At 46.2% G+C, this 21,698-nt stretch overlaps 1 protein-coding gene across 1 annotated transcript in view; it reads left to right on the plus strand.

Moving 5' to 3' along the window:
• Positions 1-21,698, plus strand: part of VWCE (von Willebrand factor C and EGF domains) — a 43,002-nt gene that overhangs the window by 10,654 nt on the left and 10,650 nt on the right. The window contains exons 7-16 of the mRNA XM_054972929.1: positions 4,431-4,559; positions 5,392-5,846; positions 5,937-6,030; positions 7,146-7,228; positions 8,153-8,240; positions 9,704-9,789; positions 10,446-10,563; positions 11,013-11,098; positions 13,085-13,181; positions 16,539-16,621. Of these exons, the coding sequence (XP_054828904.1) occupies positions 4,431-4,559; positions 5,392-5,846; positions 5,937-6,030; positions 7,146-7,228; positions 8,153-8,240; positions 9,704-9,789; positions 10,446-10,563; positions 11,013-11,098; positions 13,085-13,181; positions 16,539-16,621 (1,319 nt within the window). The remainder of the gene's footprint in view (positions 1-4,430; positions 4,560-5,391; positions 5,847-5,936; positions 6,031-7,145; positions 7,229-8,152; positions 8,241-9,703; positions 9,790-10,445; positions 10,564-11,012; positions 11,099-13,084; positions 13,182-16,538; positions 16,622-21,698) is intronic.

A 21,698-nucleotide genomic window follows, 5' to 3' on the forward strand; every position in this document is an offset into this window, starting at 1 on the left:
TGAACACTCTCCCCACCACAAACTCCAACCTTCCCTGGCACCACCCCTCCAAATCTTCTGGCATTTCCCAAGTCTGAGTTAGCGACCTAATCTGCTATGCCACTGGTAAAGGCATAAGTCTTCTGGGAGCTAATCAGTACTATGGGATGCCTATATACCTGCCATTACACAATACTGATGCCACTTATGAGGCAATTATAAAGATTTTTTTCAGCTTGTGAGAATTAAGCAGTAGAAAAGCCCTAGAGATTTCAGTATACTTACTCCTCATTAGACATGGGCACAAACAACATTGTGAACGGAAAAACAACAACGAACAGGCCGCTCAGCTGCTAGTGAACGGGCCGTTCGTGAGACGCCATTCCAGCTGAACAGGTGGTCATCGCAAGCCTTGTTCATTGCGCTCAGCCGCTGTTCAGGAAGCTAGACACTGAGGTGCCTTCAATCAATTGCCTTGGCAACGGAGAGAGGGACTGCCTGAACTCTGTCTGAACTCCCTCTTTCACCCTGGACACCCCAATCAAAGCCCAACTTAGTTTGATGGGTAGGTCTTCCTTCCAAGCGTGGAGCTGCAAATTGGTTACAACTGGTAACGTGGGAGCAGACATTGGGAGGAGGGGGGTGTTCTGTAGCCATGGGAACTCCAGTCTCATCCCTGCAAACCCTGTTAGGCAGTTCTGACTGCCAACCACAGACCTCCTGCGTTTCTCAATGAGACCTCTGCTTATAAAAGGGCACTGTGCTCCCAGTTCTGGCTTTCACTTTCAGCAAGCAGTGGAATGGGACAGAGCTGTTGATAGCCTTTTGGGACAGAGAGAGGGAGAGTGCATTGGAGCTGGGCTTTTTTCTGTGTGTGATGGGTGGGATAGGAAACTATCCCTTCTGGTTCCAGGGCTGCTGCCAGGCTCTGGGGCCTAGCTCAGTGGGCACCTCGGCTGAGGGCTCACCCTGACTATTATTATTGTCAGTATCAGTGCCTGATCTGGTCAGGCTTGTGGATGTGCTGGGCTAGGGCTCTAACCCCAGCCTCTGGTTCCAGGGCTGCTGCCAGGCTCTGAGGCCCAGCTGTGTGGGCACCTCGGCTGAGGGCTCACAGTGTTCTCTCCTTTTCTGTCCTCCTTAATTCTAGTTTGGTGGCACAATGAGTCTTCATGTTGTGGTGGCCACCACGGGTGGTCGTGGGGGGAAGTGCAAAGGCAGTCCTTCTGGTTTCCTCGTGGCAAGCAGTACTGGGTGTGGCTCAGGGGCAGCAGAGAGTACTCCCGCTCCCCTAGATTCACCTGTGGGGGCTGTGGAGGAGGCCAAGGAGGTCTTTCCGCTGGTGGGGGAGGATCTCTCTCAACATTTTGAGGAGGGGGTGGGTGAGGGATCCCTGGAGGAATGCTTTGTGTTTTATGAAACATCCCTCTCGTCCCCTTCCCAAACTCTCAGTGGTGTCCCTGCCTGCAGTCCGCCCCTCATTCCGTTGTCCGTGGCCAGCTCCGCAGTGCAGCCTGTAACTGTTTGTCCTCCTTCCCCTGGGACAGTTAGTGGTCCACGTTTCAACACCTCCATATGGAGGCACTTTCGGGCCCTTCCTAATGACCCCTGTGTGGTGCGGTGCCATGCCTGTGATGTCCTGGTGTGCAGGCAAAAACCTGAAGCACCTGTCATCGACGGCCCTGAGTAGGCACCTGAAGATGCACCACCTGAGCCTGTGGTCTCCGTCCTCACCCAGCGAAACTTCCATTGTGGGGAGAAAGGGGGCAGCCAGCTCTTCTGAGCAGGGATCAGTGGGAGGGTCACCAGAATCCACCCCAAGCAAGAATCCTTGCCCTGAGGGTGACGCTGGTGGGATTGGAGCACTCAGGCAGGCCACGCTCATGCTGCTTGTCCCCTCAGGGTCTGGGACAGCACCGCTTAGAACGGCAAGGTTGAGGGCTCAGGAGGCGGGCCTTCGCATCTTGGCAGAGGCTATTGCCCTACATGGCTTGCCCATATCCATCGTGAAGTGTATGGGCTTCTGCAGGCTACTAAAACATCTTGCCCCCTGGTTCTCCATGCTGTCACCACACACCCTTGCCCGTCGAGTCCAGCAGGTATCTTGAATGAGGGCTGGCATGTTTGGGTCAGGTTTAGCCAGGCCTACTCCCACTGCTAACAGGCTCCTGAGGCCTTGCTAGGCCTTCCTGGCACAGCCAGATCATCATGACACCTCCTTTCTGTGAAGGCAGTAAAGTGGGTGATGCTGGCGGCAGCCTCCTTTGGGCATTTGTGCAACAGCTCAGGAGCTGTTGCACATGTGGTTGAGCCGCATGGTGGCCCTATCAGTTGCAAATGCTGTGCCCTCTGAGCAGGGGGGAATGGGTCCCTCAACTCATGTCCTTTCCGCAAAGGCAGGAAGGTGGCTGATGTCAGCTGCTGCTGCTGCTGCCCCGTTTCTTTCTGTCCCTCTCTGGAACCACTCTGACCCATCCAAGCAACCTCTCCTGTCCCATCCATCCCCTCCTTTCCATGAAGGCAGGAAGGCGATTGGTGTCTGGCGGTGCCACCCAAACTGTTATGAGTAGTGCCCATACTGCCTGCACAGGTGAGGCATCTTGGAGCGGTGTGGAACTGCTCTAGCCCCCCTCATTTCTCAGGGCTGCTGGTCTCTCTTTCTACCTCTCCTCTGTGGAACCACTCTGACTCTTATGAACAACCTCTCCTGTCCTGCCCATCCCCTTCTTTCCGTGAAGGCAGGACGGCGGGTCATGTCAGCCACCACTTCACGAGGGACTATCCTGTTACTGCTCCCTCCTTGGTCACGAGGGACAGCTTGGCTGTGATTGCACAGCCGATTGTACCATATAGGGATACAGCATGGTTGCACAGCATGGTGGCTCTCCTGTCAACGGGACTGACTGGACCCCTTTGAGCCAGAGGGGAATGTGTCCCACGACTCCCGTCCTTTCTGCAAAGGCAGGATGGTGGGCGATGGCAGCTGCTGCCACTGCCCTATTTCTTCCTCTCCCTCTCTGGGACCACTCCGACCCCTCACAACTACCTCTCGCTTGGGAGCTTTCTAGTTCCTGGTCCATACCTCTTCCTCTCAGGTACTGCCACGAGTCCCTTCCCAAACACTTGCAACGCCCCATTCCCTCCTTTCCATGACAGCAGGGAGGTGGTTGATGCCAGCAGCCACTGATGGATTGGGGTCTTCCAGGCCCTGTCACAGGATCTTGCAGGTACAGCTCGTCACCATGGCTGGAACTTCTTGGTCCCCCTCTCCCTGACCACCCAGCAGCTGCAGTCATTAACCACCTTGCTGCGTAAGCGGATACTTTGTCCGCCTCCTACCCAGAGGCCTGGCATGCGGGCACATGGGGGGTGCCACCGGCGAGCGGCCAGACTCCCCGCCCCTGAGAGGGGAGGCGGCCCGCCACCGCCTCCCCAAGCATGCTAGGCCCGGTGGCCACAGGCCTCACCCACCTTGCTGCATAAGCGGATACATTGTCCGCCTCCAACCCGAAGGCCTGGCGGGCGGGCACATGGAGCAGCCAGACCCCCCCCACCCCCGAGAGGGGAGGCAGCCCGCCAGGCCCGGTGGCCACAGTCATCAACCACCTTGCTGCGTAAGTGGATACTTTGTCCACCTCCGACCCGGAGGCCTGGCAGGCAGGCATATGAGGGGTGCCGCCGGTGAGCAGCCACACCCCCTGCCTCCAAGAGGGGAGGCAGCCTGCCACCACCTCCCCGAGCCCACCAGGGCCGGCGGCTGCAGTCATGAACCACCTTGCTGCATAAGCGGATACTTTGTCTGCCTCTGACCCGGAGGCCTGGCAGGCAGGTACATGGGGGGGTGTCACCAGCGAGCGGCTGGACTGCCCGCCCCTGAGAGGGGAGGTGGCTCGCCTTCAGGACCACCAGATGGGGCCAAAGTGAACTGGGGAGGGTGGATCCATTTGTGTTGAATTGGGGTTTCATGGGGGCGTTGAATTTGGGAATGTATTACTCCGAGATCCATATTGCAATCTTAACCAAACTTGGGTGATGCCTGGAGAAGAGCCTGCTGCATATTCCCTGTGAATATGGGCTCTCTAAGTGCTTAGGGGGCCGTTCTGGCGCTGACAAACACCGGACACCGAACACGTTAGTTAACGGGACATGTTTGGTTCCATTCGTCTGTTTGTGTTCGTTGTTGGGAACGAACAATGAACAGCCTATTTGGGTTTTTTTCCTGTTCGTGCTCATGTCTACTCCTGATTCCTGCAGAACTAGGAATAAGAAGGAAATCATAATTCTCCAGCTCCTAGTTGGCATCTTGCTTACCAGCTAAATAAAAATGCATAGTATACAGAGGATTCAAGGCTGGTCCAAACCCAAGTTTGATTATGTGAAAATGAACTAGGTCCCTGGTGAGCCAACCTAACTTTGACATAAGTTTCTAACAACCTGCGCATCTGGTGCAGATATGAATGAATGCCGCCGACCCAGTGAGAAGCGAACCTGCCAGCATTCCTGTCACAACACATTAGGGAGTTTTATGTGCAGCTGTCGCCCTGGCTACCGGCTCAGTGTGGACAAAGTGTCCTGTGAAGGTAAGTGTTCTTGTATGGAATCTTTGAGAAGTGTATCATACAGTAATGGTTGAAAGGAACTTTAAGTGTCATCCTAAGTAGGGGAAATTAGGTATGCGTGTGAGGCACATGAGAAAAGAGATGTCCCAAACAAGATACAATGTGGGAGATCTGCCGAGTAATCTCCCTTAATTTTTTTCTAAGCTTCCTAACAGCTGCATGACTGGGGGTGGGGGGTGGGCTGCTATTTTGATTAGGAAGAGGAGAAGGGTTTTTTTGCTTTTTCCTGATCTAATTCCCCGCTCTTCTCACAGCTACTCATTGGCTCTGCAAGGTTTAAAAAATATGATAGGTACAGATGCTGTACCTGGCTTATTTCCTCTGCAGATGATTCCCTGATCTTATTAGCTTGCCCTTGCGGTTGCTTTGAAATGCTGATTTTAAACAATCCCTATATAAGATGTGTTTATTGATCTGCCGCATAATGATTTGAATCTGCTTTGGTCATTATTTAGGGAAGACAGAAATGCAAAATTTAGAGTTAAAAAATCTTTAGGGAGTTTATTACTGCGTTCCCTGTGGTTGAGGGTCGTGAAGGATAGTTTCCCACTAAGAGTGGAATACTGAAGAGCAGATCAGTGTAATGATTACAGTGGCTTTTTCCACTAGTGGTAGAAATACTTCACAATATGAATGTGCAATGAGAGAGACAATGAGGGTTCCTAAGTATGCTGGAATGCATTTTGGTGGCCGGTTTATATATTTTGGATGTACATGATCTGGAGACTACTGCCTTACTCAGCCTTGTTTCCTTCCTTCCTTCCCTCACTCCTCCCCCCTCCGCCCCCCACAGGTTTTTCAAAGACCAGCCTGGCCCCATCTCCAATCCTGCAGTCTCTCCAGCATCCACCAACTTTGCTACACCTTTCTCCAGAATCTATGGCACCTCTTCAGCCTCCTAGGGGCTCTCCTCCTTCCCGAGCTCCTGCTCCCCACAGTGTACCCAGAACTCAGTCCCCTTCTCTTCTCTTGCCTACTTCCCCTACACTTCCACCTACTTACACATTCCCTGAATCCAGTCCTTCCCTTGACACGTCCTCTGTGCTAAGAACTGCCAGGCCCTCTGTGATAATGAGCCATCTGCCACCATCATTGCTACGGGAGGAAGTTACGGTGCCCCCTTCCCCAAGTACTGCTGCTCCATCAGTTTCCCCTGCCACCCTGCCGTCGACCTGCTGGCATGAAGAGGTTCCTCATGAGAATGGGAGCCACTGGACAGCACCAGGCTGCCTGAACTGCTCCTGTGAGGTAAGTTGTATGTACTAAACTCCTCTGTCTCCTCTGTGCTATGGTGCCTATGCTGTCATCTTTATGGTAGCCTGTCTTTTTCTGCTGCAGGATGGGCAGGTGCTGTGTATAGTAGTGACATGCCAGGTTTCCTGCTCCCACCCAGTTCCTGCAATGGAAGGGAAGTGTTGTCCTAGCTGCACAGGTGAGAGATACAACTTCAATATTTATTTATTTAAAACATTTCCATCCCAGCTTCCTTATTCTTATTCAAGGTGGCTGTTTGAATTTACTTTCAAAGCTACAGCCCATGCTCCTTGATGGTTTCCTGTTTCCTGAGGGCCAATTCACACATTACTAAGCCCCTGTGGCTACCAGACATGTTTCAATCAAATGGGTTCTGGGAGTTCTGTGCTTGGAACTTAATTCCCAGACACATGCAGGCCATATTTGCATTAGGACCATGGTGCACAGGTGAAGCCCCCCCCCTTACACCATCTTCTGATGGCCTCCTAGAGATGCTATTTGCCCAGTCATTGAAACACTTAAGTTTCCCCAGTGAGGCAAATACTGGCCTCCCAGGGCCATTTCAGTTAGAGAAATTGCACAGGAGAAGGCTCAAGACCCCTCCTCTCCATGTACCCTGGTGTCCTGATCCAAATGGGACCTACTTATGCTTGGGAATTAATTTCCAGGCATGGAATTCATGGCACTCATCTGATTAAAGGTTCTTGTGGCAGCCATGAGGGTTTTGTAATATGTGAAATGGGCCTTATTTGTATTCCAAGGGTCAACGTTCAGAGGAATATGTTCACAACTATCTCTGATGAAAATATCAAGAATAAGTTGTATCATCCTTCTGAATCAAAGTGCTTTGGGAGAAGAAAAATCTTTTTTGTCACCTTTTATTCTGTATGTTGGGAAATCAAGGTTGAGTTTTTTCACGTACTTCTTTCCCCATCTTCCGTGACATGTTACTACCTACTTAGCCGTTTCTCTTCAATACATCTTGTAAATGTTCTTTCTTTCCTTTCTCAGACTATTCACGTGAAAGAGACCTTCAGAGAGGCTTTGGCTAATTTGAACCAAAATATATCTCCACTTATCTCTTGCTACAGTTCAGTTCTCCATTCTCTCACACACAACAGACAATTACAGCTGGACATTTCCTGTTTCTCAGCTGTAACCTCTGAGCAGCTTAATGCTTCAGCCAAGTTTTTATTGAGTATAAATGGTACACCAGACCCCAAAGGGTTTGGGCGGGGGGGACTGAGAAAAAGATTATAGTTTAACACCCTCTCTGATTCCTGCCTCCTGCAGGCTGTTTGTATGATGGGATTGCCAGAGCCGAGGGGGATGTTTTTGCGCTCTCTGATGAGAACTGCACAGTCTGTGTCTGCCTGGTGAGTGTCAGAGAGTTCAAGGACCTAAGAGTCTTTTCTTTTTCCTTTTGCTTTGTGGGGAGAGAGGCAACTTCCCCACTTAATGTGCCTTTCACAGCAGTGCCTTTCACAGCAGACAAGCTTCATGTAATGGGCATTGCATGTGCTCTGAATTAGTGGCACATACAAGTGTGCAAAGGGTGGGTCAAACATTTTACAAGGATCCAGGGAGTTTGGGCTGGATTAGCAGAGGGAATTTGAGCTCATTACTCCATGCAGGAATGGCTGTCTCACTCTTTGTGTACAACATCCCGCCTGCAATTGATTTTTATCTGGCCTCTGTGACTGTTTCCTAAGCGTGCAAACAAGATGTCAAGCTCATAGGAGAAGGGAGGATGATACAATAATGGAAGAGCAAATCTAGGCCAGCTGACGCTTCCTCTTCTGGCCTTGAGCCATCCATCTCTCTATGCCGAACCCCTTCTGCTCCAAGTCTGGCAATGACCTCACAGCCAAGGATGGTCAGTTACCCAAGCTGCCTACCAGGAAGGGGATCTCTTTCACAAGAAGCTATACCCCATTCCTCTTTAGCCTTCATTGCTGACAAGCAATGAGACTACTGGAGTCTCAAGAGGAGAGCCCCAGAACTCAGTCTGGGGAATCTCTGTTCTGTAGGGTGTTCGGGTCTGTTGTAAGAAAGGGATCCTTTGCAACAGATGATTTATGGATGAGAGGTAGCTTAAGACCATCACCAATCAAAGCACTTGAGGAGGGTCATTTAGATTTCAATAGGATTGCTGGCTATTTATCATTGCAATCAGTCCATTGTTTATTTTTTGCTTATGTGGTAGCTGGTAGAGATGGCTGGAAATAAAGTTGGATATACTATAGAATATTAAACTTTGGCAAGTCTTCACTATAATCTTTGTTGTTTCTTGATTCCAGGCAGGCAATGTATCCTGTATCTCTCCTGAGTGTACACCCAGTCCATGCCCCAGCTCTGTCCAGATAGACTGTTGTCCTTGCCAGCCAGGTAGATCTCTTTAACATCCTACATGAAGCTCACTCGCCAGCTTTCAGGAATACCTGAGCACTCTCTTTTCCACAGAATGAAGCTAGTGGCTTCTACACATGGATGGGATTTTGTGATTTCTCCATAGATGGGCCGTTTCCACACGGCTTACCTTTCCTTGGAACGACCCGGAACATCGTGCAAAAAACATGGAAGATCGCGTTTTCTTGTGCGAGATTTGCGCGACGTCGCACAAATCTTACGCAAGAAAACGTGATCTTCTGCGTTTTTTGCGCGATGTTCTGGGTCGTTCCGAGGGAAGGTAAGCTGTGTGGAAACGGCCATGGTGTGGCTGCAGATAAAGCACAGTAGCAAGGGGGCTTCTCAAAAGCATTAAATTTGAGGCAGACAATAGCAGACATTGTTCCATTTTTTAGGTCTGTGCAGAAGTGGCCATTGCCCCACCTCCCCTGGGGCCACCAGGGCTTTTGCAATGTTTTTTTTAAAATCAGTGTGAGAATATCATTACATCAATATGCCTTTGTACCAATAAATGTAGCAATTTCTCTGAGTTCTCTAACCTTTCCCTTGTGAAAATAACCCCTTCCCTGATGTCTCTACAAAGGAAAGGGCTAAAATTAAATTTTAAATAAATGAAAGCTGAGAATTGAGAGAACCTGCTACACTTATTGTTACAAAGGTGCATTGATATAACAATAATCTAGTGCCATTTTTTTAAAAAAATGCATCATGATGCTGTAGGGAAGCAGGAAAAAACCCCAGTTCCCAAAAGCATTGAATTTGAGGCAGATAAATCTGGCAGAAATGGCCCCCATCTTTCAGGCATGTGCAGATTGGAGGTGGACATAACTTTGTACAAACTGATGCAGACAGCGATTTCTTGGTGCCGTCATCTAGACAGAGGACACAGAACTGGAAGTCAACATTTGATCTGAGTTTTTTCCCCAGCTTTGTTACTTATTCTTGGTCAAATTGTTCATTTACTACGGCCTGACTTTTCCATCCATATAACTTTGCTGAGACAAAAAAAATCATACTAAGTATCATTTTACACTGCTGATGTTATATTTTTAAATAATCCTCTGTTTTTTAAAAAAATATCTACGCTAGCATGTCAGGGAGAAAACAAGTTTAGAACACTTCGCCCTGTCATGCTAGTCTTGGGCATGCAAGATCATGAGTACATCCAGTTGATTGATCTTCCAAATGCACCTGTAAATGATGTAGTCCAGGAATAAGTTGTATTTGTTCTTTGTATAGATCATTCTAATTAATAGACTTTGTCCTAGTAGACTTTATCACAAGGGATTAAAATTGTCTCCATGAAATCCTGGCCAGAAGTACAACATGGACTAGAACTGTTTTCCAGCACGAAATCTTCTGGACCGCTGCTAATATTTTCTGCATTTCCTGTTATAGATCTTCTGCAGTAGTACTGACCTTACTATTGTTTTCTTCTGTAGCAGAATGCCATTTCCGTGGCATGACGTATGTAGAAGGAGCTGAGTTCAGCCTGGATGGAGATGACTGTACCACCTGTGTGTGCAGGGTAAGTATAGTTTGCCATCTCTCCTGGTAGGAAGCACATGGCTGATCAGATGAAGAGAAGTTAGAATGAAATCCAACATATGCATGTTTTAAGGTAGTATGCTTTTCCTTGGGGAAGCTGTGTATCCTTATTAGGAGAGTGTGCTTGTTTTGCTCTGGTTGAGGGTTAAATCACAGGCGTACTCTCACTTCAGCCCCTGTAAAAATTCATCTCTTTGCTGTAAGAAAGGAGACATAAAATTTCTCTCTGCTTTGCTCATAGGTTATGTCAGTTAACAGGATATCAATTCAGTCGGTGCACATTTGAAGGTGCCTGCTGCTTAGAACTGAAACAGACCTTTTTGTATTTATCCTTGTAAACAAGATTCATTTAAAATGGGCTATGTGGCAACTCTAATTTTGGTCAGATGCTCACTAAACAAAGATGCCCTTTTGCAGGATTGCAGGTCCTCTGTAGCGGAAAACAGTAGAGACAACATGGACAATGTTGGTTAATTAGGACAGCCTTATGTAGCCCTCCATTTACAGGACCAGACTTTCCTAGTTTAAAATTCAGTAAAGAAAAGGTTGCGAAGGGCTGTCTGTTTTGATCCCATTTCTGCATCCCTATCATTATTGTATGTTGTATATGCTCTCACATCTTCCCACATCTTTTAGCAAGGTGAAGTTGAGTGCTCCTTCACTCCCTGTCCTACTTTGGAGTGTCCCCGAGATGAGTGGCTATTGGTCCCAGGGCAGTGTTGCTTCACCTGCAGAAAGGCTGCACCCATGACAGGTAAGATTCCAAGTACCGGGAAGAGTTTCATATGTCATTATATCCAGACATATGAAAATACATGTGAGCAGGAGCTATTTGCAGAGGACAGTGTTCATTGGTCTGTTAAATCTATACCTTTAGCACATTGTAAGTCCATCCTTTCTCCAGGGAGCTCATGATTCTCTCTTCCCCATTTTATCCTCACAGCAGACTTGTGAGGTGGGTTAGGCTAAAAGAGAGTGACTTGCTCAGCGTCACCTACTGAAGTTTATGGCTGAATGAGGATTTGAACCCAGGCTTCCCAGATTGTAATCTGAAACTCTAACCACTATGCTCCAATGTGCTACACTGGTGCTCTAGTGTGATACACAAAGTGCACCCAAACTGGTCCAGATATGCCTTGTTTTCTCTTGCGGAGACTTAGTTGTGCAAAAGCTCCATTTTATTGTCCCTCCCTTCTTGATCAGGTTGCTTCGTGGATGACAATGGAGTTGAATTTCCAGTTGGACAAATCTGGTCACCGGGTGATCCCTGTGAGTTATGCATCTGCCAGGTGAATGATAACCTGCTCTACTTCACTCTTTTTAAACCTTTCAGTCACCTGTCACATGAACAATGTTAGTTTCTGGTTGCTTTTGCCACCTTCCTCCAGCCAAGGCCAGGAGAATCCAATGGATATTTTGGGTAATGTAATTCTAACCACATCCTCTGTGTGCCCTTGAACATTGGGTTTGGCACATTACACTGTATAGTATAGCTCTGTTGTTGTTGTAAGAGACAAAGTTAGAAAATTTAGGGCCTGGATCTTGGTTATTTAGGTAGCATTCAGATCCTGAGTTTTATTTATAAAGTAGCATGTTCTCAGTCTGCAGGACAGTGGGATTTAAATCTACTGACATCTTTCAGACCAACAAGATTTTCAGGGCATAAACGTTTGAAAGTCAAAGCACCCTTCTTCAGACATAGGGAGAAGTGGAGATTCCTGAGCCTTTACATCCCAGTCAGGAGGTGGGAAGGGTGAAGCGAAGAAGGGAGTCAGCATGTAAAAGGTACAACGCAGCTTGATTAGAGCAGAAATTAGCTTCTGTAGTGAGATAATCCTATGTCTCTATTCAGCCCCAGGGGTTCCATTGTTCTGAATTTGTAGATAAACTCAAATTTAGCAATCTAATCTGCCCTTGAAGCTTCTTTGTTTGAGTATGGCCACTTTTGGGAAAGCAATGGAATGTCTTGGAAGATTAAAATGTTCTCCCATTGGTTTTTGAGTGTTGTGATTTTTAATGTCAGATTTATGTCCATTTATTCTTTTGCATAGGTTATTCTTTTGCATTGGTTTCTAAGATGCCACTGGACTCAAATCCTGCACAGACCAGCACAGCTTCCTACTTGAAACCAGTTTGCAGGCAATCAGTGTCATTAAATCTGCTACCTTATATAGGCTACCACATTGCAAGATGGCATTTTAATATTTTAAATATGAAAATAAACCACACCCAGTGGCCCTGCACTTTCTTCCTTGTTCTTTGACCTCTTTATCCCACAGAGCCTCAACCTCTGACCTGTCTGCCACAGCTTTCTTGATGCTATATGCTAATCTGCTTTTATGTCAAAGTGGACAGGCAGAAGTGATAATTCAGCTCCTCTGGCTACCATTTGTATAGCTGTAGTTGTATCAAAAAAGTTGGACAACTATGGACTATGCTATATGCGTGCTTAGTAGACTTTAGAGTTTGAACTCTGAGGCTATGAGCAACTTTTTAAAGAGTAAACTGTATAAATATTACCTACATGCCATGGGCTTTCCAATCCAGTTGAACCCTGGTGTGACCTCAGATCACAAAAGGGATATCACAGAACTGGAAAAATACTGAAAAGAGCAACCAAGATGAGGGGTTGGACCACCTTCCCAATGAAAGTCTGGAACTTCTCAGTCTAGAAAAAGGACAGCAAAGGGAGAATATGTTACAGTTTTATAAAATTAGGCATGGGGTAGAGAAAGTGGATAGAGTACTCCCTCCCATAATACTAGAACTCATGGTTGCCCATTAAGTTGATGGCAGTAGATGTAGGGTGGACAAAGGGAACACTTGTTTTTGGAACAGATAATTAAACTGTGGACTTCACTGCCAGTAAGACATAGTGATGGCCGCTAGCATACATGGCTTTAAGAGGAAATTGGGCAGATTTATGGAGGAGAGGTCCATCAGCGGCTACTAGAATTAGGGAGTAAAGAGAACAAAGGCAGTGCTGAATACCAGTGCTAGGAGGCAGCATCAGGCCCTCCAGGTAACTTGTTGGCCACTATGTAAAACAGGTTGCTGGACTAGATGGACTACTGGCCAGATCCAGCAGGGCTCTTCTTATGTTCTTAACAGTTCTGGAATCTTTTGGAAGTGAGACCAAAGGAGATGATATTTGTTGCTGAATACTGCAAATTGAAAGTGCTTCTGCAGCAATGGATCTATGTTACTGACCAGTCAGTTCTCAGCAGTCTAGCTGTTTGTGCTGTGGGTTTCTGTGAAGTTTTTTTCCATTGCAGGCAGATGGTTCTGTGAGCTGTAAGAGGACAGATTGCCTAGAGACGTGTCCTCACCCCATACGGATCCCTGGCCAGTGTTGCCCAGACTGCTCAGCAGGTAGTCTCTCTCTTTACAGAAAGCTATTTCAATCTCTGAAAAACCAGATCTCATTATGTCTGACAAAACAGAATGCCAAATTTTCTAGTCAGAAGATTCAAATGTATTTGTTTTAATTGCCTAGCTTATTTTAATTGCATAAAGCATGTTTACAGAATTTGAATTAATATTTTTAGTCTATGAGTGATGAATGGTGAGGTTTGCAAAATGCTGTTTGTCAAGCCATTCTGGTTAAATAGAACCTCCAAGTTTAGTAGCAGTATCCCTCTAAACAGCGTGAGAGGGCTCTTGCCTTCCTATGAACCTTCCAGAAGCATCTGACCACTTTTGTAAACAAGACGTTGGATTACATGAACTTTTTGTCTGAACCAGCAAGGCTCTTCTCATGTTCTTATTATGATCAAAGCATGTTTTAAATATGCTCTGACAGTTGAAAAGACCCATTTAAGCTCTAGTGGTATCTATGTATTTAAACGAAACAGTCATGCTTACAAGCAGATCTCTATAACCGTGAGGTGTGGAATCTTGCATGATTTAAAATAGTCAAGTTCAAATTGTTGGGATTCTGTAGCAGCCACTAGTTTACCAAATTCTGCACTCTTCTGGTATTTCTTGCTCGTGTACAAGACTGGTGTGAAGCTACTGAGCAGACATAAAAGTAAGCTGTTCCCTCCTACCTTGCAAGGACAGTGTTTCCAAACAAAGCTTTGTATGTCCAAAACCTGAACAAAGCTAGCCAAAGATATCTCTGGGCCTTTCCAGACAATCCAGTTCATTCAGTGCACATTTGTTACTGATTTGTTGCACGTAGACATCTCCCCTTCTCTGGAGATTGCACTTCAAATGCAGGAATGCCAGTTTCCCAGCATAGAATGTTGTTCAAGTGTGTCATAAGTACCTGAGAAAATGTAATAGCCTTCTATGATGTTCCCTCCTTTTCCCCTCTTCTTTGTCCTTAAACAGCAGAAATGGCACCAGAGACGTTTTTAAAATTCAAAAATTTTAAAAACGTCTCTGGTGCCATTTCTGCTGTTTAAGGACAAAGAAGAGGGGAAAAGGAGGGAACATCATAGAATTTTTTTATTTATTTTATTTATTTTAGAGGAGGAAAGGTCAAGTGAAATTAGGGGTAGAAAAATTCTGAGGTAATTTAACATAGATATCTCTGAGGTAAAATCAATACATGCACAAATTTTAGTCCTTATGCTCTTCACAGATACTTAAATTCTTATGTTTAGGGGCTTTTGTTTCCATGTTTTCCTTAAACACTCTGGTACATTTTCTTTTATTATTCCCTGTCTCTTTTGGATTTTAGAATGCTGGTACTCACTTTCTACTACCCCAAACCCCTTCTCTTCCAACACTAGTGCTTTCCTTACTTACTAGTGCTTTCCTTTACCCTACATTAAATCACTGGATGAGGTCACCTGGAGATTTGGGCTGAGGTTTCACCAATATGCAGATGATACACAGCTCTGTCTTGCTCTTCCAGTTGATCCTAAGGACCCTTTAGAAACCTTTAACCAGCACTTGGAGGCAGTTTTGTAGTGGATGTGGGTTAATAAATTGAAGCTTAATTGTAACAAGACAGAAATGCTACTGGTGATCAGAAGGTCTGACCTGGGCCTTAAGGTACCCACTGTTCTGGATGAGGTTGTACTTCCCTTGAAGGAACAGGTCCATAGTTTGGGGGTGCTCTTGGCACCAGGCCTCCTGTTTCATGTAACCTAGAAGACAGCTCGCTACCTTGACTCAGCTGATCTGGCCACATTGATCCATGCCATAGTAACCTCAAGGCTAGACTACTGTAATGCAGTCTACATGGATCTGCCCTTAAAGTCAGCTTGGAAAAGCCAGTGGGTAAAGAACGCCATAGCTCAGTTATTATCAGGAGCTATGCAACATATGCATGCCACACTATTTTGCAGTTACTCCATTGGTTAATAGACAGTTTCTAGGTTCAGTTCAAGTTGCTGGTTATTACACACAAAGCCCTCTGTGGCCTTGGATCCACCTATTTACAGGATTGCCCCTCTCACTGTGCTTCTGAAGGTGCCACCTTGCAAATGGGTAAAGACAACAGCAGCCCATACCTGCAATTTCTCTGTTGTGGGCCCCACCTTGTAGAACAGCCTTCCTTGAATCATACCACAAAATATGTAAAACGGAAATTTTAAAGAGGACATTTTTTATAAAGGAAATAGAGCTGTAGTATACTGGAATGGTTCAGGAGGGCACTTTTATAAGGGTATAGGTTTATAGTCTATTGCAGTGTTTGCTGTATGTTTCCTGCCCTGTATTATACTTTTGTGATCCATTTTCTTCCTTGTTCATGGTATGTGATGACTCAGACTTTTTTGTGTATGTCTGCATTGTTTTTTTCTTAATTTCATAATTCTAGTCCTGTTGTGTTGCTTATTGGATATCTTATGCTGTTTGTTTTTATTGTTTTCTAATAACATTGGTAGAGTGTGTTAAGGTGATTCATTCAGAAACTCCAGGAAGACCCTATTGTCTTAGGATCTTTACACATCTCTGCGGCATGGGTGCTGAAAGCTGGTCTTGCCTGGCATCTCACATGCCAGTAATTTTCCATCTCCCAGCAGGGAGATGGCTTCCATTTTCCTGCCTGGCTTAGGCAGTATTTCTGAGTTTAAAACACATTCAGAGGAGGACTTTATGATATTGCCATATTCATAAGCCTTCTTAATATCATCAGGGCAGTGATGGATCGGCTATCAATATTAAAATCTAAGGCAGATCCTTGGTATAAACTAATCAAATTTGACCATTCAAGATCTCCCTACCTAGCCAGTATTTCTCATTACAACCTCAGAGTGTCTTTCACTGCTCTGCGCTTCCAGATGATGCAGACAGCTCTTTTGGCAGGGCGTTATTCTCACACCCCTATGGAACATCGCACCTGCATTTGTGGATTACCTACAGTGGAGAACCTTTCCCACTACCTACTTTATTGTCCATTATATAGTGTACCCAGAGCTAAATTTTTGGCCAGAATCCTACCAGTGACAAACACATACTCTGAAATCGAGAAGATTGTGTTTTTGTTATCTGACACTGATAATCATGTGTCCTATAGAGTCTCTCAGTTTGCACTCGCAGCCAAAAAGATAAGATCTACGGTGGTACTGAGGCTGCTTTGTGATCCCTGGGATAGTATGGCATACTGTATTGTTTTAATTAATTTTAGTAACTTATATAAACTGTGATAAGGGACTTAATTGTTTATTTGTCAATGTTTGGTGAATTGTGACGGCCTATGGCTACAGACAATAAACTCTTTTGACTAATTGATAGAACCAAACTTGACATATTTTTTTTCTTTTCTAATTGTAGGTTGTACCTATGCAGGCAAGATTTTTTACAACAATGAGACCTTCCCATCTATCTTGGACCCCTGCCTAAGTTGCATTTGTTTGGTAAGTGTTTGGTTCTCCTTATCCGGCCTATAGGAAATTCTCTATCCTAGTAACATACCCTACTAGTATCCTAGTAACATATCCTACAGATCAAACAATAAACAGTGTCTTGCTTAGGAGTTTCCCAGGAATTCAGGGTCCTGAATTTTGCAACATAATGACAGCTTTGACACTATCATGAAAAAAGCAAGAGTTGGTTCAAATGCTCTGTTACTGCAGTAGATACTGCCAGCATTGCTCAGCTCAGCATTCTCTTTGGACAGCAAGCAAGAAAATAGGAACAATAGAATCACAACAGTGTGTGTGTGTGTGTGTGTGTGTGTGTGTGTGTGTGTGTGTCTGTGTGTATACTCATGTGCGCATCTGACTGTCTCATATATCAATTAAGGCTTACAGCCTGTTTTGAATGAGTTGAGCTCCCCTTGAAGGACTAGTTTCATGATTTGAGGGTCCTCTTACATCTAGCACTGCTGCTTGAGAAGCAAATCACAAAGATGACCAAGCCGCTTCGCAGCTTAGGCTGGTTTTGTAGCAGCTTAGGCTGGTTTTCCAGCTCCAGCCATTCCTGAAAAGTTCAGATTTGGCTACAGTCATATGCTTTGGTACCAGCCAGGTAAGAGTAATCCATACACCATGCAAGGCTGCCTGTGAAAAATGTCTGGAAACTTAATTGGTTCAAAATGTGGCTGCAAGAGAAGTGCCACAGAGAGCATATACACTGAGGACCCAGACTTACTGCTGGATAGACAGATAGTAGTGGTGACTGGCCAGTGAGCCAGATGCAGTTGTTCCTGGGCAGGAAAGATCTTGCTGCTATGGTGCATGCCCTGGTAACATCTAGGTTAGATTTCTACTGTGTGCTGTATGTGGGGCTGCTATATGTTGGTGCAGAATGCTGTAGACAGAATTCTGAACGGAGTGAGTCATAGTGACCATATCACTCCAGCCGTGTTCCATCTACATTGGCTCCAAATTTACTTCCAGGCCCAGTTCAAGGTGCTGGTATTGACTTTTAAAGCTGAAGGACCAACTGAAAGACTGCCTACTCCCATATGAACCTACTCGACCACTCTAGCCATTTTCAGAGGGCCCTGCTTAGCGTGCCCAACCATCTGAGGCAAGATGGCAACCTAAGAACGGGCTTTCTCTGTGATGTGGCAAAACTTTAGAACTCCTTCCCCAAGGAGATTTGTCTGTCTCCCTCTATTGTCTTTTGCTAGTGGGTGGAAACTTTTTTGTTTTGTTTAGTATTCCCTCACTAACTCTTATTAACCCTCCTTCCTGTTTGTGTTTTTAATGTGTTTATGCTTTTAAATGTTTCTATTATTTTTTTAGATGTAATTATTTTAAATATTTTATATATATTTATATTTTAAATGCTTTTAATTGAGAGCCAGTTGGTGTAGTGGTTGAGAGCTGCAGGTCTCTAATCTGGACAACTGGGTTTGATTCCCCTGTCCTCTGCTTGAAGCCAGCTGAGTGACCTTGGGTCTGTCACAGCCCTTTCAGAGCTTTCTCAGCCCCACCCACCTCACAGGGTGATTGTTGTAAGGATAATGATAACACACTTTGTAAACTGCTCTGAGTGGGCCATAAGTTGTCCTGAAGGGAGGTATATAAATTGAATGTTGTTGTTGTTGTTGTTGTTGTTGTTGTTGTTGTTGTTGTTGTTGTTGTTGTTGTTGTTAATGTTCACTGCCTTGGGGACTCTGAATTGGGTGGGAAGGTGGCATAGAAATGTTTTGAAATAAATACATACATAACTATGTCAGCAATGTGATGCTGACTGTATCGTCTGCCTGTTACTGGCCTCAGTTCAAAGTAGTGGTGTTGATTTTAAAGCCCTAAATGGTGAGTACTAGGGTACCTATGTGACTGTGCCCACCCACATAAGCCATCCTGTCTGGTTCTGCCTGCTCCCCTTAACAGAGCTGAGAGGTGGATGGGCATGCAGGTGAATGGTTTCTCAGCTGTGGCCTCCAGGATTTAGAACTCCCTGCTTAAGAGAAGCATTGCCAACTCCAGTTTGGGAAACTCTTGGAGATTTGGGGGCAGTGCCTGTGGAGGGGAGAATCTGGGGATAGATATCACCTTCAATCTGTGGTATACCATAGAGTTTGCTGTCTGGAGCTGCTACTTCCTCCAGGGGAACTGACCTCTATAGTCTAGCGATCATTTGTAATTCCAGGAGCATTCCAGACCCCACCTCGAGGCTGACAACCTGCTTTGTATTATTTATTTATTTACATGATTTATAGTCCTCCTTTCTCACTGACACTCAAGGTGGATTACACAGTATAAGTCAATGTGGTCATCAACTAGGACATTCAATAAACAATGCAATAGGGTAAGGATAACAGAAATTTTGAAACAAGCAGAAATCCGACTGAGACATTTAATAAACAACACAATAGCTTAAAGATAACAGAAATTTGGAAACACAAAGCTATCCTCCCTCCATTATGTGGGAATGGCAAATGGGAGACCGTTGGTGCTGTAATGTGTAAACAGTAAATTGCAAGATTTACAGTTCTTTGGGAAAGTTCTGAGTTTTTACTACTGCTCAGCTATGAAACCATGGCATCCTTATGCAAGCTGCAATCTGTCTGTCTGAATGAATGGTTTACTTTGCAGTCATGTAAGTCAAACAAATCTGCATATCACTGAGAACCATGAGAATGGCCAAGAGTGGTCCTAAAAGAACACCCTTTCTGAGTTGGTAGAACTGCTAGCAGACATGGAGTTGGAGACACCTAGACTTATTGTTCTGGGAGACTTCAACATCCATGCTGAGTGTTCAAAGTCAGGCCCAGCTCAGGAATTTATAGCTTCCCTGGCAACCCTGGGCCTCTCTCAAATAGTGTCAGGCCCTACACATGAAAGAGGCCACACACTAGACTTAATATTTTACACTGAGCCTTTGAGGGAAAGTCTTATTTCAACATTAGAGCTTTGGCCTGAACCATGGTCAGATCATCATCTGCTGAAGACAAAAGTGAATATGGCCCCAACACCCCACAAAATAGGGGTCCAGTTAAAATGATTCACCCACAATGGCTCATAGACCCTTCCAGATTCCAAAATGCCTTGGAGGATTTTAGAATTCCAGACACATGCTCCACAGAAGCTGCTGTAGTAGCATGGAACACAAAGCTCCTTGAAGTTATTGACACCATTGCTCCTTGTCAACCCCTCCAGCTCTTGGGATGGAAGCGAGCACCATGGTTTACCACATTGCTGGCTGACCTGAAGAGGGCCAGAAGACATCTAGAAAGACGCTTGCGAAAAACTCGCGTGAAAGCTGATAGAACTTGCTACAGAACGCACTGGAGGATCTATGAAACAGAAATGAAAGCAGCAAAAAATGTTACTTCTTGGCAACCATTGCGTCAGCTAGTTCACAGCCACCCCAATTGTTCAGGGTATCCAGACACCTTCTAACCCCTAAATGTGAACCTTTACAGTTCCAAGAACAGACAATTAGCTGTGAGGCCTTTGCTAAGTTTTTTGCTGATAAAATAGCACGAATATGCTCTGGTCGAGATGCAGGGCCGGATCTAGGGTTGCTGGCGCCTGAGACAACCCTAGTCCGACCCCATTGCACGTGCACACAGCACGCTCCCGGTGCTGCGTGATGACATCATTCCGATGATGTCATCACACACAGCAGAGCGGCAGAGGCAGCGTGTGGGGCTGGGAAGCCGCCCGCACCTTTCGCCTCCCCACAGGTGAATGGCTTGGGCAGCCTCGCAGCCCCCCACGCTGCCTTTCGCCTGCCCCAGAGGACAGGGGGTGGCTGGCTTGCCGCGCACCCCCTGTCCTGCAGGGCAGGCAAAAGGCAGCGTGGGGGGTTGCGAGGCCGCCCAAGCCATTCGTCTGCCCCGCAGGACAGGGGGATGCCCCCTGTCCTGCAGGGCAGGCAAATGGCGTGGGGAGCCGCGCTGCCTTTTGCCTGCCCTGCAGGACAGGGGCGAATGGCACGGGTGGCCACACTGCCTTTTGCCTGCCCTGCAGGACAGGGGGTGCACGGCAAGCCAGCCGCCCCCTGTCCCACGGGGCAGGCGAAAGGCAGCGTGGGGGGCTGCGAGGCTGCCTGCGCTGCTGCCTGAGTGCTCCAGCAGCTGGCAGCTGCTCCCGGCGCCCCCTCCCTGGCGGCGCCAGGGGCAAACTACTCCCCTGCCCCCCCTCAATCTGGCCCTGTCTAGACGCTAGCTGCAATACAAACGAGATAGGAGAAATAATACACCATCTGGCCTACATTTGGACAGCTTTGAACCAATTACAATGACAGACCTTAACAGGATCCTGGCATCTATGAAAGTCACTACTTGTACGCTTGATTCTTGCCCATCTTGGCTGTTAAAATTAAGTAAAGATCACATAAGAGAACCACTGAGATCTAGTATAAATCAATCACTAACTCAGGGCACCTTCACCCTGCCGCTTAAACAGGCAGTTATCTCTCCACTAACTAAAAAACCATCCCTAGACAAAACTGATGTGGCCAATTCTTGCTCAGTCTTTAATCTGCCCTTTCTGGGCGAAGTGATTGAGAGAGCAATAGCTGACCAACTCCAGTTCTTCTTGAAATCTCTTGCACTCTAGACCCTTTCCAGTCTGGATTCAGTCCAGGGCATGGGACAGAGACAGCACTAGTAGCATTAGTGGATGATCTCCACCTGACTATAGACAAAGGCCATGCCTCCTTATTGCTCCTCCTGGATTTATCTGCAGCCTTTGACACAGTAGACCATGCCACCCTTTTGAGACATTTAGAAACAGAAGTGGGCATCAAAGGATGTGCCCTGGACTGGTTTAAATAGTTTCTAATGGAACAGACTCACAGGGTTGCCGTCGGAGATCAGCTGTCTCCAAAATGGGAACTATCTTATCGAGTTCTGCAGGGCGCAATCTTATCTCCCACGTTATTCAACCTCTACATAAAATCTTTAGGAGAACTCATTTGCAGCTATGGAGTTGGATGTCATCTATATGCAGATGACACCCAACTCTATATCTCGCTATCCCGGTCCCCGGAGGATGCAGTAGAAATCTTTGATTGCTGCCTGACAGCCGT

This window comes from Eublepharis macularius, chromosome 2 (assembly GCF_028583425.1).
Source record: "Eublepharis macularius isolate TG4126 chromosome 2, MPM_Emac_v1.0, whole genome shotgun sequence".
Classification (NCBI taxonomy): domain Eukaryota; kingdom Metazoa; phylum Chordata; class Lepidosauria; order Squamata; family Eublepharidae; genus Eublepharis; species Eublepharis macularius.